General features: G+C 36.7%; 1 protein-coding gene across 1 annotated transcript; it reads right to left on the minus strand.

Annotated features, from left to right (window-relative positions):
* Positions 1-615: 615 nt before the first annotated feature.
* On the minus strand, positions 616-15,014 carry SARS1 (seryl-tRNA synthetase 1). Its single transcript, XM_032218047.1, is given in 15 exon segments — positions 616-1,292; positions 2,093-2,222; positions 2,970-3,127; positions 3,536-3,665; positions 7,640-7,861; positions 8,272-8,427; positions 8,714-8,857; positions 10,062-10,093; positions 10,096-10,185; positions 10,188-10,218; positions 10,906-10,986; positions 12,248-12,318; position 13,236; positions 14,782-14,868; positions 14,870-15,014. Coding segments are annotated over 15 exon segments (1,536 nt in total). The 5' UTR covers positions 14,915-15,014; the 3' UTR covers positions 616-1,134.
* Positions 15,015-15,962: the final 948 nt, after the last annotated feature.

Below are 15,962 nucleotides of genomic sequence, written 5' to 3' on the forward strand. Positions count from 1 at the left end.
TTTTAAAAAGCTCTCAAAGTGTTTTGTTAAAAAACATAGGTCAGACTTTCTATCTGAAGTAAATTTACTATATTGCAATATAATCCATTTAATAATTAATTTGTTCTATACTCAGCATAACTGGATTAATAAAATCTACTGTTGTACATAATTCTTTTTTATGAAGTATAAACATAAATAATGACAGGATAACAATCTTTCTATCAAATCACACTATATAACTAAGGACTCCTGAAGCGTGGCAATTTACACCAATTAATAGTTGATTTGAATGTTAGATGATGTTAATGTTTATGAAAAATTATAATCAATTAAAGATGCATATTAAGATATATCAAACACTTGAAAGATGTTATAGCTGCTATTTTTGTTGTTTTAATTCTGGTCTTTTAAAAAAAAAATCTGTTTTACTAGCCACCAAGGGTTAGGTACTGGTATGTAAGATGGGTGGCCTATAAATTTATTAAATAAACAGAAATATAATGCATGATATAAAAAAGTACACTGCCAATTCTTAATCTTGTAAGCTGCTGTAAGGCCACGTAAACTTCTGCAACTGCAAGAAATAAAAAGGGCTCCAAGAAATATGAAAGAATAATTAACTTTTAAAAAAGCCAATTTCTTAAATCTTTGCTTTATTGATCAAGTCCCTCTAAGTCAGGAGAAATCCTATGACATTTTAAAAATCATGATGATAAAATTACACAAGTCCCTATTTGCCCTTTTGATATTTGCCTTTACCTTTTATTTCAATATACAGATTTTTTTTTAAGCAAATGAACATTATACAGCGCTTTGTTTCCTCCACTTGAATTTGCAATTCTGGGCTTGGACAGAATTTTTTTCTCACATATAATTAACATAATTTAAAATGGATTGGGGGCTGGGGAATCAACAGCTTTTGTACTGCTTTTCACTTTCACAGTGTAAGGAAACGCACATATAATCACTATGAGAAGCTTCATCTTCCTGTATTGGAGGATAAAAACTGAGACAGTAAAAGTAACATGTTCCTGACATAGGAAAGAGGAGACAAAAAGCAGCAACTAATCCCAGGGACCCCCACACCCACACTTGCCCCCCTCAGCTTTAAGAACTTCACATTGCACCTCAGTGAGACTAGCTGAGTTTTTGTCAGGGGCTGTTCACATCCATGCTTTGCATCTTCCCTTCTAGAGCACAGTCTCCACCAGCTGACTTCGTTTTGCCTCCTTCGTGCTGTTTCTTTTGCTTTTTAGAAAATTCTTTATCTATAGGTGCAGGTTTCACAAATTTTATCATTTCCTTTAGACCTAGAGAGAATAAAGAGTACATTAAATACAGATGGATGCCAAAATGGGTATCGCCAAGCGTCTTTCAGATTAGTATTTCCCCTTTCACACAACCCAAACCACTACAGATAAAACTATTTCAAGTAGTTACTTTACTACATAACACCATCTGCTGAATATTATAAGGTCAGGGGCAGCATCCAAGCTCACCCTTCTCTCTCCAAGCAAGGGTCACAAGTAGCTGAAAAGGAGAAAGCCCTTAAGCAAAGCCTTCCTTCTCAGGGTTTCTTGGGCAGCTTCTATTTTGTCACTGACTTCTTTGACTGCAAAATTAATACTAACAACTACAGTACAACTTCTAAAATATTCTGGTTCAGGAAAACTAGAAAAACAATGGATCTTCTTAGTTTAATGTAGTAAAGAAACACAGTTCAAGTCAGCTTCCCATAATTTACTGCTCTCAAGGATCACTTTTAAACAGTTCTCAATTTACGACCATAATTGGGCACAAAATTTCTGTGACTAAGTCACATGACTATGGGGATGCCGCCACAGTCATAAATGTGGAAAATGGTCATACGTCACTTTTTCAGTGATATTGTAACTTTGAACGATCATTAAACAAACTGTTGTAAATCAAGGACTACACATAATACCAATTTAGCAGAAGATCAGCACACAGGTTTTATGGAATATAATTCCATGTTTTAAAGTCAGAATTATGAGGGGGACTCTAATCTTCAATGACATTAGGCATTCAGACAACAAAAGCAAAATTACAGAGGCTCAAGGAAGTAGGAAGGGGAAATGAGCATTATTACCTGGTGGCATGAAATTCTTCAATTTATCTGGTACAATGATTCCTTCTTCTGTCTGGTAATTCTCCAGAATAGCACATATAGTCCGTGTTGTAGCACACATGGTGGCATTAAGCATATGTACAAATTCCACCTATGAAAATAAAACACACCAGGTTTCATACAATTCCCAAAAAGCAAACATATTTTTCCAGAGACCTTACTAAATCCCCAGGATTTCGCTTAAAAGTAGTTGTGGTGATTTATATAACTGCCCACTAGGTTTAAAAATGAATTTAAAATTTATTTTTTCACATTAAATCCAAATTTAAAATATAAAAAATAGTACTTTAGAATATAAATACATTAGTACAGAGAAAACATTGCTACTAAGTATATTTGGCTAGCAGACCATTCTGCAAATAATTTTATTTACAAATGCCAGAGCTCTGTGTACACATGTATGTGCTCGTTCATTCATTCTAAACTTTATAAAAACCAATGATAATCCAATTTTATTTTAATCTACAAATCTCAGTTTCTATAATCTTTAGAATATTTTTCCAAGTAAGCAATTCTATGGTTTATATGGCTTACCATTATTTTAGTAAGCTAAATGGCATAGATGGCAAGTAGCCAATATTCAAATCGGACATGCGTCTATAAATTTATTTTGGCTTTTCTAGAACATTTCTAACACAACAATTTCAAATTATTATATTTGGAGCAGCTGCCTTCAAATGCTGAATGAAAAAAAAAAAGGCCATGGCAGAAATGTAGATTTTCTATAAAGAATAAAATCTGTAAGCTGCTCCAAGAGAATGTTTTTGACTATAACACTAAAAAAGTTACTGACAACAGTATAATGCTTCAAGAGTGCTTGAATGATAACACAACATACTTTATCCATCATCTTTTTGGTTTGGCCATAGCGTATCCGTAACCGACGTGCTTGGTAATCAGTACAGTTTGAACAAGAAACAAGCTCACGGAAAGCGCCAGAACCTGGGAACCATGCTTCCAGATCCAGTTTCTTACTAGCAGCATGATTTAAGGAACCTGTAATACCAAGAGGCAGCATTTAGTGCAGTATTAGGAGAAGTAATATTAGCAGAGAATCTCTCGATCCTCTAAAAACGAAGATGCTAGGATGGCCTAGGATTTTCTTAAATCTCTTTGAGAAATTAATACTGGTACACAACTACATATTTGAGAACTCATAAAGCTTCTAATTTTATTAGAAGTTAATTATGAAATACTGTGCATATATACTAGGACAGGGGTGTTAAATGTCCGCCATCATGGTGGTGTCACATGACTTATCGGGACTCCCCACCCCCTGGTTTTTGCTAAACCAGGCATGGACATGGTCAGCATGTGATGCATTTGGCCCATGGGCCAGGAGTTTGACAGCCCTGTACTAGGGAATCATCCATCACAACCAGAAATTATTCTGAGAGAGAATACCTGAGACAATATTCACAATGTGATAAGGGATGCCCAGTGACTGGTAGAACTCTTCAGCAATGGAAATCATCTCATCAAACATTTCCCAAGATTTATTATCATGTGGTGATGCATAGACAAACTGCTCGATCTTAAACAACAAAAAAGGGGGGGAGGATTAGAAATCAAACTATAAAATATAAGAGACTCAGATTTTGAGAGCTGTGTTGTATTAAGAATATGAGAATTTAAGAAAGTTGATTCATTTGAATGTTATGGAATCTGAAACGGCTTAGTATTAATGAACTGAGATTTAATGACATTATATATAAGCAAATCAAAATCAGCAATTTTTGTAACAAGAAATATGCTGCCCTGGCGGGTGGGGTTTGACGTTGCAACGACATGACATGCAATCTTGGGGCTCCAGGATTGCTGTAGATATCTCTGTTGCTGGAGGATCCTTTTGGATCTAAACCATTCTGAAGGAACGGTGATAGTGAAGGGCATGTCCTGCTGATCTCAGGGGCATCGCAAACCCTCTGATTGATCCAGGAAAAAGCTCTTTTTGCTGGCTACAAAAGAAGCAGTCAATATGGCTACAGAAGGTTGGGACAAGCCCCTGAAACGGAAGCAGCACAGGAGAGACAGTGTGTAGAAATGGTGAGAAAAATCTTTATTATTAGAGAAGAGAAAACCCAAAAGAAACAGGGTTAAAATGAAATTGAAGACAGAAGGAAACAAGCGGAAAATTTACCCTGGTTTAAAACTCTCGTGTTATCTTTTTCACTTTAATTTTGTTTGTTTTTTATAGACTGACTTTTTACAAATGCCTCTTACTTTTAAATTGGACTGGTCTTTTTTTCCCCTTCTTCCTCTATACTTTCCCCATTTTTTGTGTTTGTAGATTAAAAGCCTATTTCCTCGCAAGGCTCAGCCAGATTGTAATCTTTAAACATTTTTTTTTCTCTTTCTGGAGAAAAACCCTTTCCGGAGTTCGGGGTTTAGAAAAGAGAGCCAAAAACAGAGGGAAAAGATGTAACACTGCCATCTAGTGGCTAGAGGCTTGGCAACATCTGATATTACAAAGCTATCGGCTTGGTTTACTGAAAGGGACAGTGGAAAAAACTTCACTCAATTTGTTTGAAACCTAGCAAAAGTCTTGGATGTTTTAGTGGCAGTTTCTATAACTTGGAAAAATGGCACTACATGAAGAAGAAAAGGAACTAACCTTGCTAAAAATTATGTTATAAATTCAAAAACTCTTAATAACTACAGAGATAATTGAAAAGAGTCTTGAATTTATAGATCAAAATACAAAATATCAAAATACAGAAAGTACGGAGAGAAGAGTTGAGAATACTTATAAAACGACAATGAAATTTGAGGACAGAGTTCAAAAAATTACAGAGACATATGAAAGTGATAGGAAAATTGTTGACATTGACAGCAAATCGAGCGTGGAGAAAAATTGTAAGCGTGGAATACGAAAAGGAAAGATCAATGAACTGGAACTCTATCTCAGATGTCAAAGCATAAATGAAGATAGGGGAGAAAATTTGGCAGAGACAATGAGAGTAATTTCGGCAGAAGCACCAGTGATAACAAAAGTCAAGCAGATGAAAAGAACAGATGGAGGGTTTTGAATTCTTTTAAGATACCAATGAATAACAAGTTGTCAAGAGAAGCCCACATAAGACTTATCAAGAAAACACTTAAAATACAGATTCTACAAATGCAAGAGATATTGAACTGCACTATTTCTGGAAGGATACAGGATGACGAAATGAAATGTCACAAAAAAATTAGTTAAATGTAGTTGAACTTTGAGTATTATGTATAAGATTAATAATAGCTATAGTCAAATAAATGATCAATAATGATAATAAAGCAGTTATATATACTAGATTGATATATGAAATTTTATATAAACTGTAAGTGAGGATGATGTAGATGACATTGAAAAGCCTTTTTATAAAAGATAAATAATTCTATATAGAAGAGAATATAAAGATGTAATATCATTGGATGATTTCAGGATGATGTAATGAAATGCCATAATATAAAGTTACTTCAAAAGGATATAATAATAACTATTCTTAATGGAAGTTTAATAATTATAATAATTTGTATAAATGCATATTAGGTTGATGATACTAATAATGGGAAAACATGGAATTGAAAATTATTAGAGAATGCTATTAATGCTAAAATAATAGAATGATTTAGAATAGGATACAAAAAACCTTTATTATTGGATATATTGAAGATATAATGAATCATCATAATATAAATGGATACATATTTAGAATACCTTGTTTAAAATGGTGAAACAATAGTGATAATTAAACAAATGAAGTACAATAATAATGTATACAAAGATATTTGATTGACAATAAGCAATTTTTGATAAAGCTCAAATGATGACTATGAAGGGACGGAGAAACATTTGATAACCGATCGACACACTGTATGTAGTTGAAGAGGTTTTTTATGTTATGCGTTTTGCGTGTTTGTTTGAAAATAAAAAAAATATTTTAAAAAAAGAAGAAATATGTTGCCCAATATTGAAAATATCTTACTAAACAACTCTAAATTTGTTACCTTTAAGCATGCTATTTAACTGAAATAAATTATCTTGCAAACATTATGTTTAACAAACTCATACACAGAATCTGAAAAGCAAAATACTTGTTTCATTCTTATTAAAACTGTTTTATTTGATTAAAAAGCTTTGGGTTACATGTTCATCCCTCATACATTTTCCAAAGACAGGCCTCCTTCTTGCCACTGGTTTAAAGAAACATTGTCATTTCTTATTATGACATTGAATCCTGTGCAGACTGAATAAGTAAATTGTACAAAGACAGAAATTTCTGAGCATAGCTACAATTAAGGGGAGCTGGTGGGATTTTTTAATTATACTTCTGCTCCACTCTGTAAGTATAGGTCTCTAGGCAAGATTGTCAAGTTAACTAGGAAACATTCTAACAATATGGAAAATAAAATCCAATAATGTGTGTCATAAAAACAGAATGCAATCAATTTGGATTAAAGGTGGTAGCTATTAGCACCAGCTTGTGAAGCAGAGGCGTTACATGGGCATACTGAGGCATATCCATGACTGCCCATTCCGTTGCATTCTAGACCATTTGAAAATTCTGATTGGTCTTTAAGGGTAGCTCTGTGTAGACCGCGTTGCAGTAGTTAAACTGTGAGATGACCAAAGGATGATTGATAGTCTGATTGATAGTCTGAAGGCATCCCAATCTAGGAAAGATTGCAACTGGAGCAATTAAGTTGGCCAAAAAACCTTCCGGGCCACAGTTGCCACCTGCCTATTGAGCAACTGTGAGTCCAGGAAGACTCCCAAATTGTGCACCATCCTTGAATGGAGAGGAGCAACCACATCCAAGGTCAAATCCCCAGATCTGGGTGGTCCAAACAACCACATGAACATATAGAAAATAATTTGAAAATAGATTATAATATATATATATAATTATATAATTGTAGAAATATAATTGAACCAAGATCTTTACTGTAAGCACATGATATACTTTGACAACAGGATGGCATAATAGGGAACTAAGTATTATGAACTGAAGAAAATCTTGTTAAGTAAACATATTGAAGTCAAAGGAAATATGCAAGGCTACCTGTTAAGTGGTCCCTCAGAACTCAACATGCAATCATTTCTTAGTCTTAAATAAAGGAGAACAGAAACAAGTTTCTGGTGTCCATAATAATCCAAATAAGGTCTGATGATAATAAGCATAGCTTAGAAAAGCACAGAATTGGACTGGGGGCTGGGGTGGTGTTAGATAACTGTTTTCAGGTTGGGTGAAGATCAACAGCATAATCCATCTTCCACTGAATTCCATATGTACAGAAATATTCATCTGTCTCACTTGTATCCAATCAAAACTTTCTTTTCAAAGGAACTTCTTAAAACACAATTTTTACTTTGCCTTGTTGGACTTGGAAACACCACTGAATGCATAAAGAACAATGTGTGCATTCTGTGCTTTCAAATTTTACTATATTTTACATGGTAAAGGTAGATGCAAGGAAAAACTGTATAGTTTTTTTCACACACTTCCTCCCCAAAATGGATAACATTACCTTTTCAAACTGATGTACTCTGAAAATGCCTCTGGTATCACGACCATGAGAGCCCACTTCCTGGCGGAAGCAAGTAGACAGCCCAGCATATTTTATGGGTAAATCTTCTGGCTTCAGCCATTCATCCCTGTGAAGTGCTGCAATTGGCTGCTCAGATGTAGCAATTAGATATTTTTCATCAACGGTATTATCATCACTCTTCTCACTCCCTTTTCCCAGGACCTGGGAAGAAGTTTGGAAATCAGACAACTGCAATAGCATAGTGTTTTATATCCACAAACTTTCTATTTCTGAAATATAAGTTTAAATTAATTCAAGTGTAAGCATTTACAAATATATTTACATATTTAAAGTATTATTATAAGACTACTAGTATCTAGACATGGGCTATCTCTTTTTGGTTACTTTAAATATATTTTCTATTTATAGGAGAATTTTTGCCTTTCTGTATTTTCCAACAGAAAGGTAAACGTTTGAAATAAAATATGCAGGTAATTACCCTATTGAAATTTTTACCAGAACATTCCCATGACTCCATGGATAGTTTAATTACCCATTGAGATAGCAACAAAAATAGTCTAGAAGCTCACAGCCAGTGCTATTGAAATAACACCATTCTTCTCAGATCTTACCTTGTAGAGCTCTTCATCAAACTGACTTAGCTGGGCCACTTCCTGCATCACTTCTTTTCTCATGAAAAAGGGTGTATAAACTGGGGTGTATCCCTGGCTAAGCAGTGTCTGCAGGGCATACTGAATGAGGGCTTGCTCTAGAAAAACCAAAGGTCCCTACAAGGAAATAGAAACAGATTAACACCATGCTTTAAAAAGGCCTCGGGACCCCTAGATTCAGATTGTCTTCTACAATTAAGTAAAAGACCTATTTACAGAAGCTTCATTCATCCAAGTTTACTTTAAATGCATGTGGGGTTCATATTTATTACCCCCCCCCCATACTGTAGCTGAAGTGTAACTCCTCAAAGTCACAGCCAGGTGAGAGCTTCTGAGAGGTATATTTAGCAAAAGCTGGAAGAAATTAGGTCTCCCACCTTTTCATGAAGATGATAATCATTACCTTAAGGAAGTATCCTCGGCTTCCAGCTACAACAGCTCCTTTTTCTCCCTCATAGCCATCCACCATGACAACCAGATCCACGTGAGAGTACTTCTTCCTCTCAGTGCAGTCTCCCCATACTCTCTCTTCTTTATTATCTACATCCTACCAATTTCCAAAAAAGGATAGTTTGTGTGTATGAACTAACTAAGAAAAAGCATATTTGTCCACACAAGAACCTATTGGACATTTTGTTTAGTTATAACACAACTTTGACTTCCATTTAATTACACACTAGCATTTAATAACTTGGTCAGAACAATGTAATGCAGAAGCCTTTTTGCATTACACCAGGGCTGTCAAACTCATGTTGTCACAATGGTGTTTGGGGACTTTTTCCCCCTTTGCTAAACGGAGCAGGGGCGTGATGCATCCGGCCTGTGGACCAGGAGTTTGACAGCCCTGCATTACACTGTTCTCTGCCTAGATGTATTGTGATAAATGTTTTAAGGACTATCAAGAGATGACAGATAATCAGAATTTGGTCTAATATGAAAAGATAATTGGTGGTCTGGGAAGTAAAGATTACATTCAGTGATTTCCTTGGATTGGAGAATTTCTTATAAAGGAATTCCTTATTGCAAATTTTACCTCGTAAAAAGTACTATTTTGCAATCCAAGTGATTACTTACAACCTGACAATAACTACTAAAAATTCTAACAATAACTGATCCAACAGTGTTAATTATATTAAAACTGGTCTTGCTAGACACTGGTTCTGCTGGCCATTCAACTATCTTCTGCTCATCTTTAAATTTACTTACCAGCTGCTATAGGCTACAGAGCACAGAAAGAGAAAGAGGAACCAGTCTATCAGCTCTTTTGGCTGCTAATAAGAACTCTATTACTTCCAACAACAGATACCAATGTGAACTTCATTCCATCTTTCTTATTCTTTCTGGATCACAAGTTTTAGATTGTGACGTTAATGGACAGCACTGCCTACCTTTACTTGACCTGTGAGCTACTCTGGGTGCTTGTTTTTGCCTGAAGAGCAGAGTAAAATGCTCTAATAAAACAAATGGAGTTGATCTTAGGCCAGCCACATAGTTTGTTTCCCATTTATATTTCAAACAAGAATGTGATTTAGCACATAGTTGGTTCTTTTATATTGTGGCTTCTTTCTTTGAAGGATAATTGCATTATAATGCAAACCATATTGAATTCTCATTCTCCTCACCAGGGATTCATCATGCCCACACTACAGCTGTGCAAAAGAACACCTGAAATTAGATTCTCAAGATTGTTCATACTGACCATAACCAATCACAATGTACATTTACATGCAGGGCATGAAAAAGTTTTCTACCTCATCATTGCTGATTGGCACAGAGGGATGAGAAGATTTCCAATTTCTCGGAGATTTTCAAAGCGTTCTGCTTCCAGTTTCAAACGTTCTTCATCACATTTCAGGATCGCTTCATCAATAAGAGACGGATTTTCTTGATTTGGCTAACTTGAAGACTCTGAAACACAAGGGAAAGGCTGGGTGTGTCAGCATGTCATAATGAGAGAAGATTTAAAAGACTTCTTGTAAAAAAGAGGATTTTAAGGGGGGCAGGACTGTAACTATATGCTCATCATATTTTAGCTGAAAGTTTATCATACCAAACACGAAGTCAATAAAGGTGTTTGACTTAAATGAGTATTATGTCACTAAAGGCTAATTTTGACATACTTTGACTAAATAGTAATAATAATGTGACCATACAAAAGCTTATTGGTAAAATTACTAATCCAAGAATGAAAAAGATCAATAGTAAGATGCAGTAGCAGTGGATGTGTTCAGGATTATAGGCTTCATCCAGAATTCCTCATTTTACTTTCCACCATCCCTGACTTAATATGTCTTATGAATAGAACTATTTGGTGTATAAGCCACAATAAAAAGTAAGCCAAAGGTTAGCATAATATGTGAACTAAAATAATAATTCAGCTCACAGTGCAAGAGAATTGGAAGAATACCCCTAAAAAACATGAACTGTACCTTAAAGACAAGCAAATAGCACAATAATGGAAATAAATTCAAGAACACATGAAGAACAGAAATCCATCATGTTGTACAAATATCCCTCTCCCAAATTTAAATCATTTTCTCAAATGCAATGCATACATTGAAAGTCAGTGAATAACAAAGTAAGAACTGAACTTACTGTTAAGATGTCTACTGTGAGTTCGTCAAGATTTTGTGCATGATCTGGTATTTCGTCACTGTTACCCACAGGTTCCTTCTTCTGTAAATAGAAATATTAATAAAAAGGAAAACAGGTCAGCAAAGAAAAGAAATAATAAAATAAAAAGATTAAATAGCTTTCAGGACACTCTGTATTATATTTTTAGACTTTCAGAAAAAAATAGTTACCAAGACAAAGTATTAGTGAGTTGAACAATTATAAACTATGCATTATATATGATGAGGAAAAAGCAGTATGTCTTTTGTCCAAATATATAAAACCTCAAGGAGAGAAAAATCTAAAGACTTTAAAAGAAAGTCTACCCCCTCTCCCATTTTTCTACATTATTTTCATATTTCTCAGGAAATATAGATGGTTTATGTTAAATTTTTCAGATGACTTTATCTCCATTCTTAATCAATTATTTTACTTTTGCAAATTCAGCAAATTTGACAACTCTAAAGCCTAATACTGTAATGAAAGCATTATCATCTAGCATTGTTGCAAACACTATGGTTCTCATCTCTGTATTATTCAATAAAGGGAAAATGACTAATTCTTTTAAAAAAGGCATTTCCAAGAATTTAATTATGAATTTGTCAGTGCTAAGCATTGTTTTCCCAATCAACTTTCTCTGTAAAATTGACTTCAAATGGTACTCAAATCATTCATACAAGACAAAATGAAGCAAGTCATCCAATAGTCTCTTTTTAATTTGGGGAGAGGGGGAATCACTGTCTTTACTATTCCGAAAATCACACTGAAATTCCACTCAGCTGCTTTGGGATGTTCGTGTTCAAATATTTATTGTATGTCATTATCACAATTCAAGTGTGCCACTTTCCTCCACTGTTAGTTCATATACCACCTGCTAAGCCTAAATGTCTCTGATGTTGTTTTTAACACTGCTAATCGAATAGTAGGGAATCTTTATTGGATTACCTAAGATTCTACCCTGAGGGCATATTATATCACTGCAGAGTTAGAGTCTTCTCACCAAACAGTATTCTTTTCAGTGCCCTGTCCCTATGCATCAAGAGAGAAGAAACAACTGTTCCAGATAATTGCTTCCTCTTAAGACATGGAGAAAGGGATCTATTCAGGAGAGTCACCAACAGGTAAAATGGAAAGCTTTACAGACTGCATTCATCTGATGGGGTTCCCAATCCATCCTTTACCACTGCTTAGCAACTTAATCACATAATAAATAATATATAAAAGATTGGATAAAGTAAACAAAACCAGAGCATGTAACTTCAATTTACTATGATTTTGTTCAATGAAATAATAACATTTTTGCTTTTAATAGAATGTACTGCACCTTCATTTTTTCTCCTATGGTTTTGCTGCACAAGTTCTTCAGTTTGTTCAGGTTGTCTGCCCGGAATCTGCCTAGAAGAAATGCACCAAAAATTTTACAAAACCTGATGTTTAAAGGACAAACTTTCCAATACAATGTTAAGTCTACTTATGTATTACTATTCCTGGCAATTAAGTACGTTCCTCAAACAGACGGAGAAAAGTACTGCAGAAATATTAGAAAATTGCAGTTTTTGATAGAAGTGAAAAGCGTCTTCTGCACATAAAGTAAATAATAGATAGTCCTTGATTTACAATAGTTCATTTAATGATCATTCAAAGTTACAACTGAAAAAAACTGACTTGTGATCATTTTTCAAACTTATGACGGTTGCAGCAACCCCATAGCCACGATTTACATTTGGATGTTTGACAATTGTTTCATATTTATGATGGTTGCAGTGTCCCAGGGTCATGTGATCATCTTTCACGACCTTCTGACAAGCCAAGCCAATGTGGAAGCAGATTCACTTAACACCAGTGTTACTAATTTAACAACTGCAGTGATTCACTTAAACAAACGTGATAAGAAAAGTTGTAAAATGGAGCAAAACCTAGCAACATAATACTGGGATCAATTGTAGTCGTAAGTCAAGGAACTACCTATACTAATAACTGAAGAAAAGTGGGCTTGTGCCTCACTTTTGCACATTCTTAGATATAAGACTGACAAAGCTATGAAAGGTTGGTAGTTAAATCTATTTTGATAGTGTGGAATGGACTACTATCTTCCATTATGTGAGGGAACCAAGATGTTCTATGTGACACATATAACTCTCCCCTCCCAACATCTCAAGGAATCTGCTTCACTCTCCCACACTTTTCTGATATTTCTACTGGCCAGTTGGCTGATTGCCTTGCTGGCTTCAATCAATCTGAAATGGCTAAAGGGATACACTGCAAGATGGCTGTGGCATTGCCTGTGCAGGAAGATACTACAAACACGGCACACTGTGTTGTAAGAGTCAGGCAGCGTAAGTCTATCTACCACCAAAAGCAGCTGTTTCCTTAGGCCAAAAAGTAGGACCAACCTACAAATACAGAGGACCACTCTTACTGAAAAAAGCGACTTCCATTTTTGAATGGAGTTCATTTTCAATTGAATGGTATTTTGCATGGCTTGGAAAAATGAACCATAAAAATAACCTGAATATTTCATTCTACTACTGCATTACAATGGAATTTTAATTGATTTGAACTGATAGGCCTTCTATCTCCTTCAAAGCCTATTGGCTCATGCTGCCATGGGCAAGAAAAAAAGGAGTTGCTTTTCCAGGCTTCACATTCTAAACCAATTCTAGATTGATTCAATAGATCCAAACCTAATTCTGTCCTACTCCTTAGAATATCTTACATTAGAGCCTTTTACTTGTCTTTAAAAATATTTATGAAAATATTTCTACATTATGCATTCATAGAATCGAGACAGCTTAGAGATGGCTATAAAATGATGAATTTTCAAAGGACGTCACACCCCAAAACACAGATCTTTTCCTTCTCTCTAAAAAATAAAGCAGCACTGCCAAAAAGAAAATGAAACTGCTGACATGTGTTTGCAGCATCCAGAAGTCATTTTCCAGGGTGATGACAAACACAGCAGGATTGCATCAGACTCAAATGCACCAGTACTTCAACTGTGTACAGTACTGACAAATAAATTGACAAAATTTGCCAATTTAAAGAGCACCGCAATGCTGAAAAATTAGGCAAAATCCACCCTGCAGGAGAGGGGGCTCATTGCACTATACATTTCTCATGACGAAACAGAAAAAAAAAGTCTACAACTGTATTTTGTGGGATGTTTTTCCTTAGATTGGCATAGAAAGTAGGAAATTCCAAGGAGGAATTGAATTCCTTTTCCCAAACTTTCTGTATTACTATTTTGTTCACAAAGTCTCATTTTAAATCTGTTTTCCGATTAGTCCTTAGACATTTACCACAATATGGGGACACGCTCTATTGCAAGGTATCAGCTAAAGGATGCCTGCCCCAATAAGGGAAGGAGGGAGATACTCTTATTGGGCTGACTTCACCTGCAAGCAACGAAAGGGTTAAGAGGGCATCCCACGTGGATAAGATCAAAGGGTCTTAAGCAGATGTCGGGGAGGGGGAAAAATCACAAGCGGGACAGGAACACGTGAATCCCTCCACTTCAACGCGATCTTGTGACCATTAACAAATAATATTGGTCCCCGTCCTCGGGAAAGTCGGCGACGCGTCCCTGATTTTGCTAACAGATTCCTACCCCGAGCACAATCAGATGGGTGTCAAGACGTGTCAAGGCGGAAGGGAGGAGCAGACACGCGTATGAATGGGACGCTCAAGCAGACCGGCCAACGCGCAGGAAGAAAGGCACGCGAGATCCCAAACAAGGCTGACGGACCCGGGTCGGACAGTGGCTCTTTCCTCGCTTTCTTTCAAGCCCCCGCCGCAGAAATGTGTCTCGACCACCACCACCCCTACCCATTACAAACACATCCGCAACTGCTCACTCACATCTCTCCAGGCCCCGTCGGCAGCCACCAGCGCGTCCGAGAGCCGGGTCCTTGAGCGCTTCAACTGCATCTCTCGCACCAGCTCCGGGGTCGCCGCCCTTGTCGGTGCGGAAGAGGTCCAGGTCGAGCACCATGACGGCGAAGGAGAGCCGCCGAAGCGGAGAGGGACGAAAGAGGAGCCCGACGCGCGACTCGGCCCGCAGCGAAAGGCGGGGAGGCAAAGGACGGAGAGCCGAAGGGCGCCTGCGCAGTAGAGACGCAGAGGAAAGGAACTGCGCGCGCGCCTGAAAGAAATTTCCCTGCCTTGGGCGTGGATGAGGGAGCTGGGCGCTCCCTGGCGCTTTCCCCAGGAGGGTCCGGCCAAGGGAGCGTCTTCCTGCAACGAGACACCGCTTTACAGCAGCTTCTACGCTTCCGTAGCGAAGGTTTAGGGGAAGTTTGGGAACGGGCAAAACTTAGGGATGGTTTCTGAAAGCTTAGGAATTCTCCCTGACTTCAAAGCTCACCCATCAGCGTAAATTGCCTCTGGTGGCTATTATGGACGGGCAAGATGAGTGGGGTGGTGCGCTGGTGAAAACCCTTCTCATGTTAAAGCACTTCTTTTTTTCCTTTTTCTTGGAGGATGTTTATTTATAAAAGAACGTAATTAAGAAACCTTGGACTTTTTACACTTTTAAGACTAACTGGTAAGCATCCCTATCTCTGTCACTATACAACAAATGTGTAAAACTGTACAGTAGACTGCTATGCAATAAATACGGAAACTGAATCTGGGGACCAGTCTTTTAATGGCGGCATCATCTTCTGAAGGCACAGGAAGGGCTAGGAAGGGCAATCTGCAACCCTTGGGTCCGAGTTTGCTGAGCTGTAACTCCCCAGCTCTTCTTGAATGCTGGCCAGGATTGCTGCAAGTAGTTGTGTGTCTGGCCAGCTGCAGGATGACTACCCCTGCCAGCCATCAATTGGTCTAACCTGCCTTTTTACTTGAAAACCAAATAGGTTTGGATGGGGACGTATTGTGAAGATGATTATCAATATTTCATCCCAGGTACTGCCACAATGAAAATAACGTTATACCCATTCCAGTATCATTTATCATGCAATTGATCAAAAAATGTATTATAAAATAGGTTTCTACCATATGTATAGTTAAATATTACACAGAAAGGATTGCTGCTGATG

The sequence above is a fragment of the Thamnophis elegans genome, chromosome 5 (assembly GCF_009769535.1).
Source record: "Thamnophis elegans isolate rThaEle1 chromosome 5, rThaEle1.pri, whole genome shotgun sequence".
Lineage (NCBI taxonomy): Eukaryota > Metazoa > Chordata > Lepidosauria > Squamata > Colubridae > Thamnophis > Thamnophis elegans.